Source organism: Panthera onca, chromosome D2 (genome assembly GCF_046562875.1).
Source record: "Panthera onca isolate mPanOnc1 chromosome D2, mPanOnc1 haplotype 2, whole genome shotgun sequence".
Classification (NCBI taxonomy): Eukaryota; Metazoa; Chordata; class Mammalia; order Carnivora; family Felidae; genus Panthera; species Panthera onca.
The window spans coordinates 27411663-27430165 of NC_138349.1; the positions used below are offsets into that span (position 1 = coordinate 27411663).

General features: G+C 39.2%; 1 protein-coding gene across 2 annotated transcripts in view; it reads left to right on the plus strand.

Moving 5' to 3' along the window:
* The window catches only part of ARMH3 (armadillo like helical domain containing 3), a 176280-nt gene that overhangs the window by 6880 nt on the left and 150897 nt on the right, over positions 1–18503 (plus strand). For both annotated transcript variants that reach the window (XM_060641678.2, XM_060641679.2), the window contains exons 2-8: positions 6883–6995; positions 9429–9485; positions 9630–9776; positions 12575–12682; positions 16421–16513; positions 17507–17581; positions 17701–17787. In XM_060641678.2, the coding sequence (XP_060497661.1) occupies positions 6894–6995; positions 9429–9485; positions 9630–9776; positions 12575–12682; positions 16421–16513; positions 17507–17581; positions 17701–17787 (669 nt within the window). In that variant the 5' untranslated portion in view covers positions 6883–6893. The remainder of the gene's footprint in view (positions 1–6882; positions 6996–9428; positions 9486–9629; positions 9777–12574; positions 12683–16420; positions 16514–17506; positions 17582–17700; positions 17788–18503) is intronic.

Here is an 18503-nt window from a genome sequence, read left to right on the forward strand (position 1 = left end):
CTGAGTTTGAGTCCCTACTCTCACACTGGCAAGTTTTTTTTGTTATTTTGTTTGTTTGTTTGTTTTCGTAACCCCTTTATGCTTTAGTTTTCTTATGGTAAAGTTCCAGGATCATAGGTCTGTGAGGATAAAACCAATTAATGTATACAAAGTGCTTATAACAGTGCCTGGTGCATAGTAAACGTTAAGCAAATGTTAATGTTTTCGTTGTTATTTTTGATTAGTGTCCTGAGTGTGCAAGTTGGGGTCCCTGCTAGTTCTAGTGTTTTGCATGGGTGCTGTTAATTTTCATATACGTATGATTGCACAGACTTTTTGAAAAATTATTTATGTTTATTTTTAAAAAATATTTATTTTTTAAAGTTTTTTTAAAATTTATTTTGAGAGAGAAAGAGAGAGAGAGAGCAAGTACGTGGGGGAGGAGCAGAGAGAGAGAGAGAGAGAGAGAGAGAGAGAGAGAGAATTCCAAGCAGGCTCTGTGCTGTCAGTGCAGAGCCTAATGTGGGGCTCCATCCCACAATTGTGAGATCATGACCTGAACTAAAGTCAAGAGTTGGGGGCATTTAACTGACTGAGCCAGCCAGGGGCCCCCAGACTTTTTTTTTTTTTTTTTTTAGTTCAAGGAATAGCTTACGTAATGGAAAGTGTACAACTTGATGATTTTCTTTCTTTTCTTTGTGTGACCTCCGCTCTGATCAAGATAGAGCACATTTTCAGCACCCGAGTAGGCTTCCTTGTGCCACTTCCTCCCACTCATTACCCCACCAGAGGTAACCACTGTTCTGACCTCTGTCACCATGGATTAATTTTGCTGTCTTTGAACTTCATATAAATAGAATCATTTGCTTGTACTCTTTTCTTTCAGAGGTTTTTATTCAACATCTGTGAAAGCGATCAATATTTTTTCAGTAATTTGTTCTTTTAAATTTCTGGGTAGTACCCTATTCTACGAATAAATTATAATCTTCCCATTCTGCTGATGGACATTTGAATTCTTTCTTATGTATGGAAAAAAATCACAAAAACACAAAATACCCACTTCAGAAACCTTTCAACATTTCAGAAAAGGAATGTTTATTATAATCTAGGCATTTTGGCTCTTCTGTTCCTCGAACACGCCAAGTATGTTCAAATCTTGGAGACTTTGCATTTGCCATTCCCTCTATGCCTTTCCCTCTTAACACTTTTGCCAAGACTTTCATGTGGCTGTTTCCTTCCTGTTATTTTGGTTCCAGCCCACATATTACTTGTCATAGAGGCCTTTAATCTCTCAGTCTAATGTAGCCCCCCTATATAGTTTGTCTTCAAGGTACTTATCACTTGTTTGTTATCTTTTCCCCACTCTAGAATGAAAACTCTGAAAGCAGAAATCTTGTCTGTCATGTTCACTTCTGTATCCCTAGTGCTTGGTACCAAAAAGGTGCTCAATAGATATTTGTAGAATGAATGAATGCCTGATCTGTGCATATGTTTTTTCTTTCTAGAAGATGGGCACATTGGTTTTTATTCATTTTTTTTTTCTCCTTTCCTTTTTCCTTTTCTCTCTCCTTTTTCTTTTCTTATGTACTGGTTGAAATGTTTTAGGATGTTTACCTCAGCATCTACCTATAGGTGGTGTTTTGGAGCTTCACTCACCAGTGAAGAGAGGGTGATACTTGCTAACAGTCCATTACCAGTATGAACCTAGAACCCCAGTCCATTAAATTTGGAAGCCTATAGAGAACTGTTCCATGGCTTCCCCCCGGCCCCCGGGTTTATTGAATTGAGATATAATTGATATATTATTGAGATTATAATTAATATATAACATCGATATATAATTTTAAAGTGCACAATGTGATGATTGGATACACATATACATTGTGAAATGATTGCCATGATAAGGTTAATTAAAACATTCATGCATGAGGCACCTGGGTGGCCCAGTCAGTTGAGCGTCTGACTTCAGCTCAGGTTATGATTTCATGGCTCGTGAGTTCTAGCTCTGCGTTGGGCTCTGTGCTGCGAGCACAGAGCCTGGAGCCTGCTTCAGTTTCTGTGTCTCCATCTCTCTCTGCCCCTCTGCTGCTGCTGCTGCTGCTGCTGCTGCTCTCTCTCTCTCTCAAAAGTAAATAAACATTAAAATTAAAAAAACACACCATTCATCTATCATCTCACATAGGCATATTCATGTTGTTGCAAATGGCAGGATTTCCTTCTTTTTTTGTAGCTGAATGATATTCCATTTTATGTGTGTATCACATTTTCTTTATCCATTCATTTATTGATAAGACTCTTAGGTTGTTTCCATAGCTTGACTATTGTGAATAATGCTGCGGTGAACATGGGGATGCCGGTATCTCTTTAATGAGACAGTGATTTCATTTCCTTTGGATATATACACAGAAGTGCGATTGCTGGATCATAAAGTTTTATTTTTAATATTTTGAGGAACCTCTATACTGTTTTCTGTAGTGGCTGCGCTGATTTACATTCCCAACACTGTACAGAGGTTCCCTTTTCTGAACACACTTGCCAGTGCTGCTTTTTACAGATTGGCAAATTGAAGCCCAGGGAAGGAAAGGAAATTAAAGTTTACAGAATGAGTGTGTAAGAATTGGGGCTAAAACTCAAGACGTTTTGCTGTTATTTAGTATTTTTTTTAACTTTTTTTTAATGTTTATTTTTGAGAGAGAGAGAGTGTGACAGAACGGGAGTGGGGTAGAGTGCCTTTCTCTCAGGCAGAGAAAGAGGGAGACACAGAATCTGAAGCAGGCTCCAGGCTCCGAGCTGTCAGCACAGAGCCCGACGTGGGGCTCGAACTCACCAACTGCAAGATTATGACCAAGCCGAAGTCGGATGCCCATGCCCCAACCGACTGAGCCACCCAGGCGCCCCAAGCTGTTTTGCTTTTAGATTTTTTCCAGTTTTATTGAAAAATAACTGACATACATCAGTATAAAAGGTGTAACAGCATGATGGTTTAAAAAAAAATTTTTTTTTTTAATCTTTATTTATTTTTGAAAGAGAGACGGAATGTGAGCAGGGGAGGAGCCGAGAGAGAGAGGGAGACACAGAATCCAAAGCAGGCTCCGGGCTCCGAGCTGTCAGTATAGAGCCCAACACGGGGCTCGAACTCATGAACTGTGAGATCATGACCTGAGCTGAAGTCAGACGCTCAACCCTCAACCGACTGAGCCACCCAGGCACCCCTGTGGTTTTATTTACATATATCGTGAATTGATTACCTCGGGTTTCATTAGCCTCTGTCATCTCGTGTAGATACAATACCAAGACTTTTGATAGATTAACTCTGGAAACTCTCTGGAAATTAGAGTGAATTTCTTTTAAATTAATTTTCTGCTACTAGAGTTGGCATGTATTGTCCTCAAGAAGACAGTAAAGTCAGTGAATAACTAACTTGCTTAGTGTAACTAGCATTTCTTGTGTATTAGGCATTGGCAGAGTTTGGCTTTAGGTTTTAAAATCTTGATATTTGGTTGTTTTACCCTGAAGGGATTTGAAATGATGTGCATTTAAGACAGTCGTGGCTGGATTGCCTTAAGATAGAATTCTTAAAAAGTTGTATGACTTGAGTCTTTCAGAGAGAAGTTGTTCTGTGGGTCATGGGATTGGCAGTCCCTGAGGTTTAGTGATAAAAGACTTCATTGATATACCATTTACTGTTGGGTTGGGGGATTCGAAACCATTCCTAAGTTTGATGGTAAGTGAAATTAGGATTGATATGTTGCCTTATTCTTTTTTATATTTTGCCTATTATCTCTTATTTCTGAGAAACCGTGTTAAAGCCTAAGATGGCATTTCTGTGGGATTACAGTGGCTTTGCTGTATTTACTGCTTCGCCAGAAGGATTTAAAAGCCCGGATCAACAGAGGTCATAGTGTAGTCGCAGAATGCTTTTTTTCCTTCCTCATGATGCCATAGCATTTTCTTTGTACTTTTACTCTATTTCGCATGATTCGCCTAGTGCTGTGGGGTTATCATGTGTCTGATGTGTCTGTCTCTGCCAATCGATTGAAAGATCCTAGAGGATCAGCTCTGTAGTTTCATTTTTGTAACCCCATAGTGCCTAAATTAGTGTCTTAACCACATTTAGATTTTTTTTTTTTAAGTTTATTTATTTTGAGAGAGAGAAAAAATGAGAGTCAGGGAGGGGCAGAGAGGGAGAGGGAGGGAGAATCCAAGACAGGCTCCACGCTGTTAGCACAGAGCTTGAAGTGGAGCTTGAACCCATGAATGGTGAGATCTTGACCTGAGCTAAAGTTGGATGCTTAACCGACTGAGCCACCCACGTGCCCCTAGGTGTTTCTTATGTGTTTGTGGTATTTCAGTGATGCTGAGAGAATTATTCAATGATATGTCTAGTCCAGGGCCTTGTTTTACTTGTAAGGAAACTGGGAAACACAGTGACTTGCTCCATTTCATCTAGGTGGTTGGAACCTGGTGTTCCAGTCTCAGTTTTGCTGGTTGGTTGGTCCATAATGCCTTGCTGCTCCTTAGCTGCTACTGGTTTTCTACAAACAGGAGGGGTTTTGTACAAAGGGGAGAAAAACCCTGAGAAGACATAAATAAATTAAACTCACATTACGGATGTGTTCTACCAGTCAGATATTTTACTTTCAAATTTAAGAGCAGAGGCTTAATTTCTGAAATCCCCCCCCAAAACTTTGTAATACAGAGTTCTACACTTCTCTCAGTCCTCAACCCTAGAAGCAATGTTTTCTATGTTCCATGGGTTAGAAGTGCTGGCAGGAGAAGGAGACTCTGTTGTCAGTTTCCAGTCACATTTCAGGCACCTTGGGTGGTAAATTCCAATTGTCTGTGATAGTGACAGAGAGTAATGAGACAAGGCTCTTGGCTGAATTTCCCCCCTGCTCCAAATGAGGAAGAGTGATGAAAAGAATTTAACTTCTTAGGAAATCTGGTACTTTGGATGGAATTGTTTTTCCCTCCTCTCCTATTCCCTTTTGCTTATTAGAAAGTATTGATTCTGAAATAGAGAAAGTGAGTTTATTAGATTTGGGGTGGACATTGATTAGCTGTAACCCAATTATAAATCCTCAGAGGGGCATGTTTGTAAACAGGTGCTTCTCACACCCAGGAACTAGTGGTTCCTGCTATTCCCACTAATCAACTGGTTGAAGCTGAACACATGAAAGGTCTATATCTACTAAGTTTAGAATTGCATTGCGTTTGATTTATTTTAATAGGATCCTGCTGATTTCCAATTTATTTTCCCCCGATAAGGACATCTTCCTCTTGACAACCTATTTAAAAGACACAAGAATGTTTTGAACAGAGGCTGTATTTCATGCTTTAAGGTAAAGCCATGATCAATATAGTATAAATTGCCCCAAAGAATCTTCTCTCTCTCTCTTTTTTGGTTGTTGTTGTTAGTTTTTTTTCCTTCAGTTTTCTCTGGACCATAGTGCTTATAAAAAAAAAAAGGATAAGATTGGGGCGCCTGGGTGGCTCAGTCGGTTGAGTGTCCGACTTCAGCTCAGGTCACGATCTCGCGGTCCGTGGGTTCGAGCCCCGCGTCGGGCTCTGGGCTGATGGCTCAGAGCCTGGAGCCTGCTTCCGATTCTGTGTCTCCTTCTCTCTCTGCCCCTCCCCCGTTCATGCTCTGTCTCTCTCTGTCTCAAAAATAAATAAACATTAAAAAAAAAATTTAAAAAAAAAGAAAAAAGAAAAAAAAGGATAAGATGTGCCACAGATGCTGGATATCTAGTTGGAGAAATTTTCTGTGCTTTGTGTTTTTTGTGCTCAAAGGTAAATCTCCTTTTTGGCTATATATATTAGAGAAAGGCCATGTCTGAGATACAGTCTTTTAGGTGGTGGATGCATCTCTTCCTTAAATAAAATTTTGATTTTGATTTGAAACATAGCACATATTTTCCAAAAGTCACTGAACAAAATTAATTTTGTTCTGCTGCTTTGGGTTTGTCTGGAAGTAAAATCAGCCTCCTTGCTACTGCCCACACTTGCCATTGGATGAGATTAAGTTTCACAACTAGAGCCTAGAATTTAAGAGAGAGACAGGAATTTTGTCAACAGTAGAAAGAATCTGGGAAGTGAGGGGAAATGTGTAAATCCACAGTGGAGACCTGTGGGATTTCAAGTTCTCCCTTGTAAAAACTTGAAATTCCTTTAAACAAGATGGGGAAATTGGGCGTGATTCATGGAATTGCTTCTATAAAAGAATTGAAAAATACTTTGAAGTTTGATCTGTAATAGTGTTATATATATAATTAGATTTGACAGAAGTAGATTGTTATGTTTGGTTATTTTGAAATCAGATTTAATTTTTGTCCTTATAACTGCTATTTTCTGCCTTGGGTCTCTTTCCAGAGGAATTTCTGAAGACAGTCAAGTGCAGTGTGATTTATGAGGCAGTGAAGGCCAAGCACTTTGCAGTGCTGAGGACTTACTTACTTTGGGGAAATCAATGGAGCACATCAGTCTGCAGCACACTTCCTGCCTTAATGGTCCTGAGCTCAATCAATACTTGTAATTTAACTTCACCATCAGTCTGTGGGCAATGTGTGCTTTGTAGCCTTCCTTCCATCAACCTCAAATATATGGCCAGATCTATTCTAGTTGGAGCTAGTTACACTTTCTTTCCTGGTTTTGGATCTGGTGTAAGTCTTGTCCACTGGCAGGTTTTAAAGATGTAAAATGTGTTTTGCTGTAGGCCAAGCAATGATTTAAGCCTTGAAATTACCTGGTCAGGGGATGGGGTGTTGGACAGATGCACAAGATCTATTACATGGTTTATCATTTTTTTCTTTTTCTTAGAAAAGTTCCCATTGAGAGCTTTTCAACAGACCATCCAGCATCTTGGAGAGCATTTCAGCACTGACTGTGGCTTTCTTTTCACAGATTCTCTAACCATGGCACAGGTGGAGAAAAGAGGGGGTTTGCTCCGGAAATCTTCAGCTTCCAAAAAACCACTGAAGGAAAAAGTGGTGCTGATGTATGATGAGATCTTCATGGTAAGGCCTGGAGCTCTGACAATTCTGCACAGATTGACTCCTTAGTTTCTTGTACCAAAATGAGAAATAAGCTCACCTCTGCCTGCTACCTTCTAGTTCTTTAGAGGGAGAATGAGGGCGAGGATGAGAGTGAGCTCTCTCCTGGTAGAGATCATGATCATGTATTAATTTATATGTATTGTTGTCATGTTGTTCTTACAGATTGTTGCCATGAGCCGGGTAAAACAATTGAAAGGAGGGAGGAAACCTCGGGAACCTTTTTTTCCTGAATATCTTTTTTTTTTTTTTTTAATGTTTATTTATTTTGAGAGAGAGAGTGTGTGAGTGGGGGAGGATCAGAGAGAGGGAGAGGGAGAATCCAAAGAAGGCTCCACGCTGTCAGTGCAGAGCCTGATGCGGGGCCCGAACCCACAAACCATGAGATCGTGACCTGAGCTGAAATCAAGAGTCAGACGCTTAACCGACTGAGCCACCCAGGCACCCATTTTTTCTGAATATCTTTAAAAACTTGTCACCTGCATGACCCAACTTACGGACTCTTCTATCCTAAATGTTCCTTGAAGTTTCTTTTGGTCCTAGAATTCTATGATTCTAAAAGATGAACTGTTCTTTCTCTCTCAGTCTCTCTCTCAAAATGAATAAATAAACTTAAAAAAAAAAGATGAACTGTTATATTTCATCTCAAGTGCCTAGTGGACGGAACAATTGCTTAGTCTCTCTCATTCTCCAACTCTATAAGATAACTGATGAATTATTAGTGATTAAGTGGGGGATTTCTTTGGGTCTTCATAACTGCTGATTGACCATGATCCAAGCCTTTGTTTTAAAATTTACCCTGTCAGGGAAGGTGAGAGTAAATTAGATACTCTGCAGGGGTACTTACCTTTTGAAATTCTGATCATAGCTAGCATATGTAAAACAGAATAATACTTCTAAAAAGAGTTACTGAGTATTGAATTTTTACTATGTGCCTGGCATTATTCTAAGTGCATCACTAAGTTCATTATCTCTAATTCTGACAAGAATGCTGCAAGAGTGCTATGTTTTCACATATGCCATGTAAAAGAGCATTTCACAGATGAGGAAACTAGGGGTCACAGCTGGAAGGTGATGGAGCCATGGTTTGAACCCTAGTGTTTGACTCCAGGGCCCTTACTTGTTCAACTTTGTCACATGGCCCAGAATAAATAATGTGATCAAGTAAAACATCTAACTCTTGGGAAACCTTAGAGACAGTTTGATATGCAGAAAATTAATACAGAATTGCGCAGATCAGCACAGTGTGGAGCAAATGAGTGGGTACTTGGGTCCTGTTAGGGCTCTCTCTATATGAAGTAAGGTTGGCATACATAGAATTGTTGATTGCGTGAGCTTTGAAGATGGGAAGTGCCAACACCATGAGTAGTCTGAGTTTCACATATAGATAGCAAAATGACATCACAGAAGTGTGAGAGGCAGAGTGTGACCCCTCCTAGGAGAAGGGGATGGAAAGAAATCACTAAATGAGGACCTTATGAGAAGGCCAGAAATGTTGCTTCTCTGTGTCATTCTTAGTTAAAAATCCAGAAGAGATTCCTAGTATAGTGTTTTCTTAATAGATCAAGAGTTCGTAACTAATGAAGGTATTAGTTCTTGGTAGTAATTTTAAAAGGTCAACTTATGGGTGATAGTGGGCGATTGATCTCCTGGTTTTATGTCATTAGTTTTCCTTTAAAGTTGAGGTTCTCTTTTTCTTATTTTGCTCCTGAACCAGAAGCCTCTGACTCTTTAGAACTTCTGTTTGAAAATTATTGCTAAGAAATTTTGTATTTTAGCACTATACTTTTGTTAACCTTTTGGACCAATTTGAATTAAGGAAGACCATATTACAAGCTCTGTACAGTGGACTAAATGCACATAGGAGGGCAAGTAGAAGCAGTCAGCACAAGATGTTGTAAAACCATGCAGTATTGCTGATGTGATTCAGGTTCTGGCTCCTGTATGGGCGTAAGTAACTTAACTTTGTGGACCCTCTTTTCTAAAAGGAGTATACTGATAGTATCTACTATACCTGGCTCTCTGGGCCATTGTGTTTCATTTATGTGAAAGGGCTTTGCAGAACATACAGATGCGATAGGGACATCATAATGTGACTATCTTAATCAGTTGGTTAGGTTTACTTCTTGCCAGAAGAGAAAGATTTGGGGGGAGATTCTTTGAGCCATTATTTAACTTCTGGCACACAAATATATATCTATGCACAGTGTCTTCCATTTGGGGGGAAAAAAACCCTCCAAAACTGTTGTTCCCTGTTATAGCAGTTTAGAATGATCAAGCATTTTCAAAGTTAATTTTGAAAGATAAGGTTGGTTATGTGTAAGTGACCCTTTCAGATGTGTTCTTAATGCTTTGGTGTTAGCTGGGGACATTGAACTGCTTATTTTCTGGTTTCAGACAGAGGACCCCAGTAAGTGCAGTCCACGATTTTGGGAGGAGCTCTTCCTTATGAAGGTAAACTTGATGGTATCTCTGGATTTTCCTACTAACGAAATTGCCTTCTCCTGTGTTCTACATGCGACACTAAAATGCACTCACATTAAATAGAGTACACTGAAAACGTTACTAAAAATAATATCCCTGTTGTTCCCTTGGTAGGTGAATTTAGAGTACCTAGAAGGCAAGCTGGAATCTCTTGATGGTGAGGAGTTAATGAAGATCAAGGACAATATTAATTGCTTATTTCAACACTGTATCCAAGCTCTGGGAGAGGAACATCCAATTCGAGTTGTCAATGCACTACAGGTATACAGCTGGGAGACTGGGGAAAGGAGTTTAATAGGGGAAAGGAGTTATAATACATCTGTTGGGACCTGAGGAACCTAAAATTGCCCTTAGGTATGAAGTTTTTTTTTCCCCTTTAAATTTTTTTTTTTTTTTCAACGTTTATTTATTTTTGGGACAGAGAGAGACAGAGCATGAACGGGGGAGGGACAGAGAGAGAGGGAGACACAGAATCGGAAACAGGCTCCAGGCTCTGAGCCATCAGCCCAGAGCCTGACGCGGGGCTCGAACTCACGGACCGTGAGATCGTGACCTGGCTGAAGTCGGACGCTTAACCGACTGCGCCACCCAGGCGCCCCTCCCCTTTAAATAATAAACATCTATGCCATGTTTGTTGAGCCAGCTTCCTAGTTAAACAAATTGACGCTTACACTAGTCATCTTGTTCATTGTATGATTTGATCTAAAGCCAAGACAGATGGACAGAATTCTTGATTATTTGAGGAAAGGAAGAGATAGAGGGGAAACTATGAGGTAGGGATAGTTAGTCTATCAGAAGAGATTTAAAAAAAAATTTTTTTTTAATTTTCGAGAGAGCGAGAGAGCATGAATGGGGGGGAGGGGCAGAGAGAGAGAGAGAGAGAGAGAGAGAGAGAATTTTAAGCAGGCTCCACACTCAGCACAGAGCCTGATGAGGGGCTTGACCTCATGACCCTGGGATCACAACCTGAGTCAAAATCAAGAGTCGGACACTCAACCGATTGAGCCATCCAGGCACCCCCAGAAGAGATTATTCTTAAAACAGTATTTTCTCACTAGATCAGGAGTTCTTAATTTGAGGTTTCAGAGGGTCCTTGACTCCCTGAAGTTATATGTAATATTTTAGGTGTATGTGGCTATTTTTTTCTGAAAAGAGAGCTTTCATCAGATTCTCAAAAGGGTCTGTAACTCAGAAAACATTAAGAATCATTGTTCTTAACGCTAAGTCACATATTCATGGGAAAGACGCACTGAGTAATTATGTCTTGAATGACTGTTATGTGCCAAGCATTGGGATAATGGGGATACATTACAGGTTTCTTGAGAGCAAAGACTTTGTTAGTTTCATTCAGTACTTTGTTCCTAGTGTACAGTACAGTGCCTGGCAAGTAGGACTTCAGAAGTAAATTTACTTCTGAAGTCCTACTTGAATGAAGTAAATCTTCAGTCTGAAGTCCTGATTGAATGAATCATGGGCATAATTTCTAAGTTGATAGTCCGGTAACTCCAGTGCATCTTAGATCAGGCTGAGTAGCTAGGGCAGTGATTGACAAGCTTAGGATATGAAGAATCCATGACAACATAAAGGATTTTATTGGAAATTTTGATATTATTTTTTTATTTTAGAGAAAGCATGCGGGTGGAGGAGAGAGGCAGAGTGAGAGAAAGAGAATCTTAAGCAGTCTCCCTACTAAGCACAGAGCCCGATGTGGGGCTCAATCCCATGACCCTGGGATCATGACCTGAGCTGAAATCAAGAGTTGGACGCTCAACCAACTGAGACACCCAGGCACCCCTGGAACTTTTGATAGTTTGGGTTTAAGTTTCTAACTTCCTAGTTGGGCAAATCACTTTGTGAGCCCCAGTTTTCTCATCTGTAGATTGTAGAGATTACCTGTTGAGCTGATGTCCCAGAAAGAAGGGCCATGTTTACCCTGTAGTTGTGTTAACAAAGTTAACAGCATTTTGGGTATTGCAGTTGTAGGGGTTCACTGAAAGCTGAAATGAAAGTTGGAAATTGTACTTCTTATAATTGCGGTAGCTCACTATGGAGGCATGAATGGTAAACTGTTTTTAGTTCAGTGGAAGTAAATTGCGTTAAGTCACTTAGTAACCCATAAAAATATAGTATATTATTAAAATGGCTGATACTTGTTGAGCTTTAAAAAGTTTCAGGCACTATTCTTAGAGCATTAATAAAGTTCCAGGGACTATTCCAAGTGTTTTAATTCTCATAGTTCTCACAACATCCCTATGAGATGGGTGCTATTATTGTCATTTCCATTTTATAGATGAGAAAACTGAGGCACTGAAAAGTTAACTAACTTGTCCAGGTTTACACAGCTAGTCAGTAGTGAATGGAGATTATAATGAATTTAAGATTTCTTTTCATGTTTATTTATTTATTTTGAAAGAGAGAGCAAGCGAGCGAGCACGAGCAGGGGAGTGACAGAGAGAGAGAGAGGGAGAGAATCCCAAGCAGGCTTCACGCTGTCAGCGCAGAGCTCAACGCGGGGCTCGATCTCACGAACTGCAAGATCATGACCTGAGCCGAAATCGAGAGCCAGTCGCTCAACTGACAGAGCCTCCCAGGCGCCCCATGAATTTAAGATTTGAAGCAACTGGTTGTTATCATATGGACCAAAATAACTTTTGTAGTTGTTAAAAAATACTAAGAATTATAAACTAAAATGTAAATACGGTAATGAATTTTAAGTAAAGGAAAAAAGCTCCACCAATCCCATGACTCAAGCTCAAGAACTGTTGTTATTTTTGAATTCACCTTCCAGTCTTTGTCTGCAATGCAGTTTTTGAAAAGAGGATGACTAAAAAACAACAACAAAAAAGATGGCAACAATTTCAAGTGCTGTTCCTCTTTTAATGTCTGGATTTTGCACGTAGTAAGACTCCGACTGTTCTGAAGCTTAGAGTGATAGAGCAATTGAATGTCAGCTGTGTAAGGAGGAGGTTCTGAGGTGGCAATGCGAGGCGACAGATCCAGTGCCCTTCACGTTTTGAGACTTCCTTTCTACAAAAGAATTCTTTCTCTAATCTCTGCAGACCTTGTGTGCACTCATTCGAGGAGTCCATCAAAAGAATAAATCTACCTCTGGGTTTGACATCATCAACATGCTGATGGGCTTTGACAAGGCAGAGTTGTGCATGAAGGTGAGGCGTAAGTTGTAGATGTGCTTGTGGATGGCTGCTTCTGACAGCTGTAGACAGTTAATGTACTAGAAGATTTGCACTCAGGTGGATAGAAATGGTTGAATTTGTTCTTGAATTTGGATATTTTTGTTTTACAAATTTGTTTATCTGAATAGAGGAAAATTTGAAATTCAAATTTGAAGTATCCTTCCCCTGCAGGATAAAGACTGAGCAGTTTATTTTATGATTTGTATTATGTGCTCATACATTCTTAAAAACACTTATGAACTCAAATAATATATAACAAGGGTAATGTAATATGCAGGGGTAACTTTAGTTCTAAACTTAAGTTTTCTTATTTACATGATGACTTTACCAGAATTTTTATTTCTACTGTTTGACACTTTTAAAGTCATAGCTTTATTGATAGATAGTTCACATATACAGTTCACCCTTTTAAAATATGTAATTCAGTGGTTTTTTGTTTTAAGATTTTACATTTAAGTAATCTCTATATCCAACACCATGGAGCTCAAACTCACAACCCTGAGATCAAGAGTCACATGCTTTACCGACTGAGCCAGCCAGGCACCCCTCATTGAGTGGTTTTTAGTATATTCACTGTTAATTTTGGAACATTTTTATCACTCCAACAAGAATACATGTTCCCACTAGCAGTCATTCTCCATTCCCCCTTCTCTCTAGCCCCTGGCAACCATTAATCTGCTCTATGTCTTTATTGGTTTACCTATTCTGGACATCTCATCTAAATGGAATCATACGTGGTCTTCTGTGTCTAGCTTCTTGCACTTAGCATAATGTTTTCAGGGTCCACCCGTGTTGTGGCATGTGTCAGTGCTTCATTCCTTTTTATGGCTGATACTTCATTTTATGAATGTACCACGTCAAATTTATTCATTCATCAGTTGATAGACATGTGGGATATTTCAGTATTTTGGCTATTATCAATAATGCTGCTGTGAACATTCATGAACAAGATTTTGTGTGGATGTATGTTTTCAATTCTCTTGGGTATATACATAGGAGGAGAATTGTTGGGTCATATGGTAACTCTATGTTTAATATTTCAAGGAGGTTCCAAACTGTTTTCCAAAGTTAGTATACCATTTTACATTTCCATCGGCAGTGTATAAGCATTCCAGTTTTTCCACATCCTCGTCAACAATTGTTTTTGCCTCTCATATATATGTGTATATATATATATGTATATATATATATTTTTTGGGGGTAGAAATATTTATTCAAATCCTTTGCCCATTTCTAGATTGAGTTATTTGTTTTATATTGTTGAGTTGTAGGAGTTCTTTATATATTTTGGATAGAAGTCCCTTATCAGATATCTGATTTGTAATGTTTGACACTTTCTTGAGTGAATGTTGTTTATAATATGAACTTTGAAGAACTAGTCTTCTGTCATTCTCTGAATTTGAAATAATCTATGTGACAAAGAATCCTTGTAGCGATCAGGTTATTTTTTACAAGTTATGAATATACAGTTGTAAGTACATGAAGACTTAGTACTTGGAGTCCGTTTTCCAAGCCTCTACTGCTCCTATGTATATATCATGGTAAAATCTCAGATCTCACTCTCATTCTTGTAGTTCTCACTATTGTCTATATGCTGCCGATTACTAAGTCTCTATTGTTAGTCTTAACATCCCCTCATGAGGCTCAGAGTTGTATACTCTGTAAGCAGTTGCTGAATTTACCCACTCATACATCCCTAAAGTACCTCTTGTTTGACATCTACAAAATGGAACTCCTTATTTTCCCTTCATCTGTTCTTCCTCATTCATTCCCTGTTAGAATGGGCTCTCCTGTCATCTCAGTCACCCAAGCCAAAAGCTGGAGTCATCCTTGACTCTTCCTCTCATCTTTCATATCTAGATGATCACCATGTTCATCTAATTTTGCCTCAGTTCATATTTTTCATACCTGTCTTTGCTTTTTTTCCCCTACTGCCAGTGTCCCCATTATCTCTCACCAGAACCATTTCAGTGATGCCTTCATTCATTCTTTTGACAAATGTTGGTTAGGCTCCAATGTGCCAGGCACAGGGGATACACAGGCAAATAAGACATGGCAGCTTCTTCAGAAAATTGCTAGATTAGTCCTCATTTGTCTCCCTCCCTTCAGGCTTACCATCTTTAAATCTGTCATCCACACTGATACCACAGTGATGTGTCTTACACTCAAATCTCTGCTGCTTAAAACCCTTCATTAGTTTCCCATCAATAACAGGATAAAGACCAAACTCCCTAGTTAGCTTTATATAGCTTTCATGACCTGCTCTCTATTTATTTCTCTAGTCTCTCTCACCACTGTGTTTCCCTCTGTACTTTCATAATAATAAACTACTTGTGTTCCAACTCCACACCCAGGGCCGTTTCATTCCTCATGTGTCTTTGATCATGCTATTGCCTGTCTAGAATTCTTTTCCTCATCAAGTTTTAATTAACTCCTACTGATTTTCCAAAATATAACCCACCGCTTAGGAGTCTTGGAATAGGTGACTTCTGAGATAATTCCCCTTTTCCATGTATATTTCTGTCATAGTAACCATTAAATTAAAACTGCTTATTTTTCTCTTCCAGTAGACTAAAAATGCCTTGAGAGCAAAGGCCATTACCTAATTTTTCTTCTTGAATTCTTTGAAAGCACAATATTTAGCATATAGTAGACCTTCACCATATATTTGTTGAATTGAAGTAACTAATTTTGAACCTTCACTTGAGCTTTCAGCATGCTAAGTCCTATTCTTCATTCATTCTCCTCCTTCATTTAATGTAAAATATTTCTTGTTCCTTCTGTTGTAGTGTGTGAGGGTTTCATCTTTGATTACATTGGGTCTGAGAGCTGGTTGTTAGTACAAGTGATATACTCCAGTCACATTGTCTAGTAGAATCGACCAAGGTGGACACAGCTAGTTTTGTTGGATAGTGTCTATGGCCAGTGATGGCTAGTAGTGATATTGTCTCTTTGTTGTTTATTCATCGTGCCTCCATCAAATGATATATTTTATCAGATAGTGAAACTTATCTATAGTTATTTGACCATTATTAATCTTTTTTAACCATTATTGGTCTTTAACCACTTTTTTTAACCACTTATTTTTTCCTAATGTAATTGAATTAATTTAATTGAATTAGTTTATTGTTTTTAATTTATTATTCAACCACTGTTATTAGCCTTTAAAAAATTTACTTCTATTAAACATTTTTTAACATTTTTTAATTGTTTTTGAGAGAGAGAGAGAAAGAGAGAGAGAGACAGTGTGCAGGCAGGAGAGGGGCAGAGAAAGAGAGGGAGACAGAATCCGAAGCAGGCTCCAGGCTCTGAGCTGTCAGCACAGAGCCCAACACAGGGCTCAAACCCATCCACCATGAGATCATGACCTGAGCCAAAGCTGGACGCTTAACCACTGAGCCACCCAGGCACCCTTACTTCATTCTATTCTAAAGGTCATGAGAATGATAGGTTGCAAACATTCATTTGATGAAGTAGTGAATTCTTTATTATTCTGTGCTGTTGTTCTAAAGCATTTTTCCCCAAATAGCTACACTTTGAAGTCTTACTTTTCTTTGTCTGATCTTGCAAGGCCTAGGCCTGAAGGAGTGATATGGTTGCTTCATTGAATGCTGTACACATTAACCTGTGTAACATAAACCCAGAGTTGGACAGAGACACAGTAGAGACGTTATTTGGTATGCTTTAATACTTAACGGATCTCTTTCTCAGAACTTGATGGAGAGTTTGGATTCATTGCTTTGTGCAGAAGGTTCTGAAAGTCTGAAGAGTTTATGTCTGAAACTTCTCCTTTGCTTAGTGACCGTAAGTGACCCATTTATATGTTTCTCTATCAAGGGTGTTACTGACAGTAGGAGCAAGCTTATTTGAATGCTTGAGCCCAAAGTTAGAAAGGAAAAGAGGAAAAAAAAAATTCTCTGCTGGGGCATCATATCACTCCATTGTGTGAATGTGTAGAAGGAAGTTAGATGAATGGGCTTTCACTTCCTGGAAGCTGCTCTTTGCAACCATTGGCATTTTTAGCCTATGGGATACATGATATTTCTCACTTCAGAGGTACTACCCCTGCAGAATTCTTGTCTTCTGAATTGTCAGATTTGCTCTTCTCATCAGGTCTCATTTGGAAACAGTTTTTGTGATTCTGAATAGTTATTTGTTCTGATTTTGACATAACTGGAAGCTGGCCCGTACCTTCTAGTGGGAGGAGGGCGGGGTGTTGTTCATTTACTTCAGGTAATTCCTTTTCCCTGCCATCACTCAAAGTCTTCTGGATCATAAACTTCTTTCTGTGCATTTGAGGAATGAACCCCCCCCAAAACTGAAGTAAATGCTTAAGTGAGGGTGTGAGAGAAACAGTACATTCAGAGATTCAGGAAGTTTTAATTTGCTCATTTCTTACCCTTCTAGTGTCTGACTGTTAAGGCTCTGGCAGCTTCAGAGGTGCTTATTAAAAGTCTACTAAGTATCTAGTAGAATGTTTTAACATTTCTGATTCTCTTAGATAGTGGGGGAGGAGTTATACTTGAGATAGCAGAGTGCCTAGGAAATAGCCTTTTAAAAAAATATTTATTTATCTTAGAGAGAGAGAGAGACAGAGACAGAGACAGAGAGAGAGAACCAACGTGGGAGGGGCAGAGGGAGGGGAGGACAGAGGATCTGAAATGGGCTCTGTGCTGACAGCAGCGAGCAATGTGGAGCTTGAACCCCTGAATCATAAGATCATGACCTGAGCCAAAGTCAGATGCTTAACCGACTGAGCCACGCAGGCGCCCCTAAAAAGCCTTTTATTGCATTTAGGTGACAGATAACATCAGCCAGAACACTATCCTAGAGTATGTGATGATCAACAGCATATTTGAAGCAATTTTACAGGTAGGTCATTTCCCCCATCCTCTCTTTCTCTTTTGGGTAAACCGCTTCCTCAAATCTTCTCTGTCAGCATTCCTAGGAACTAGGAGTTAGCACTCATGCATTTCTGGTTCATGTTACAGATACTCTCCCACCCCCCAAGTCGCAGGGAGCATGGGTATGATGCTGTTGTCCTCTTGGCTTTGTTGGTGAATTACAGAAAATATGAGGTGAGTGGGCCCCTTAATGGACACTTATAATCTTTCTGTAATCTTCCTAAGTGTGGCCACTCCTAGAGGACTTTAACATAGAAGACATGTTCTTGGTAAATGGTATATAGATTAACTTTGATTAACCAATTCTAAAACTTCTATATTAAGTGGTTGGGGCAGAGGGTATAGCCATTTAAAGGAATCCCGTGGTACACCTTCTAATAAAGTGAGTGAATGTCCCTTAATGTAGTGGTTCCCAAACCTAGTTTATCATTGGAATCACCTAGGAACTTGTTAAAAAGAAGAAATTTCTGGGCTTTACTCTGGACACACTGAATCCAAATCTCTTGGAGGGAGGAACTGGGAATCTGTTGTTGTTGTTGTTGTTGTTGTTGTTGTTCGTGGTGGTGGTGGTTGTTATTTATTCTCCTGTTGAGTATGATGATTAGCCAGGATTGGGAACCACTGACCTAACACATCTGTTTTGAAAGACTGGACTTTTGTATGTTGGATTTCCTTAATGCGGTCCACTTGTGTAAGTATCACTGTTGGTCTGGGAACTCTTTTTGATTTTAATGGAGAATTGAAGACAGAGCCTTACTCATGTCAGTTCTGGAATTCTCTTTGTTCCTGAGTTAATCAGGGGCAGATTTACAAGTTTTTGAGATGAAGAGCAGAACTCCGAGATTTGTATTTGATTTTATGCCTCTACTTGATTCTTCTTAAAAGGGAGA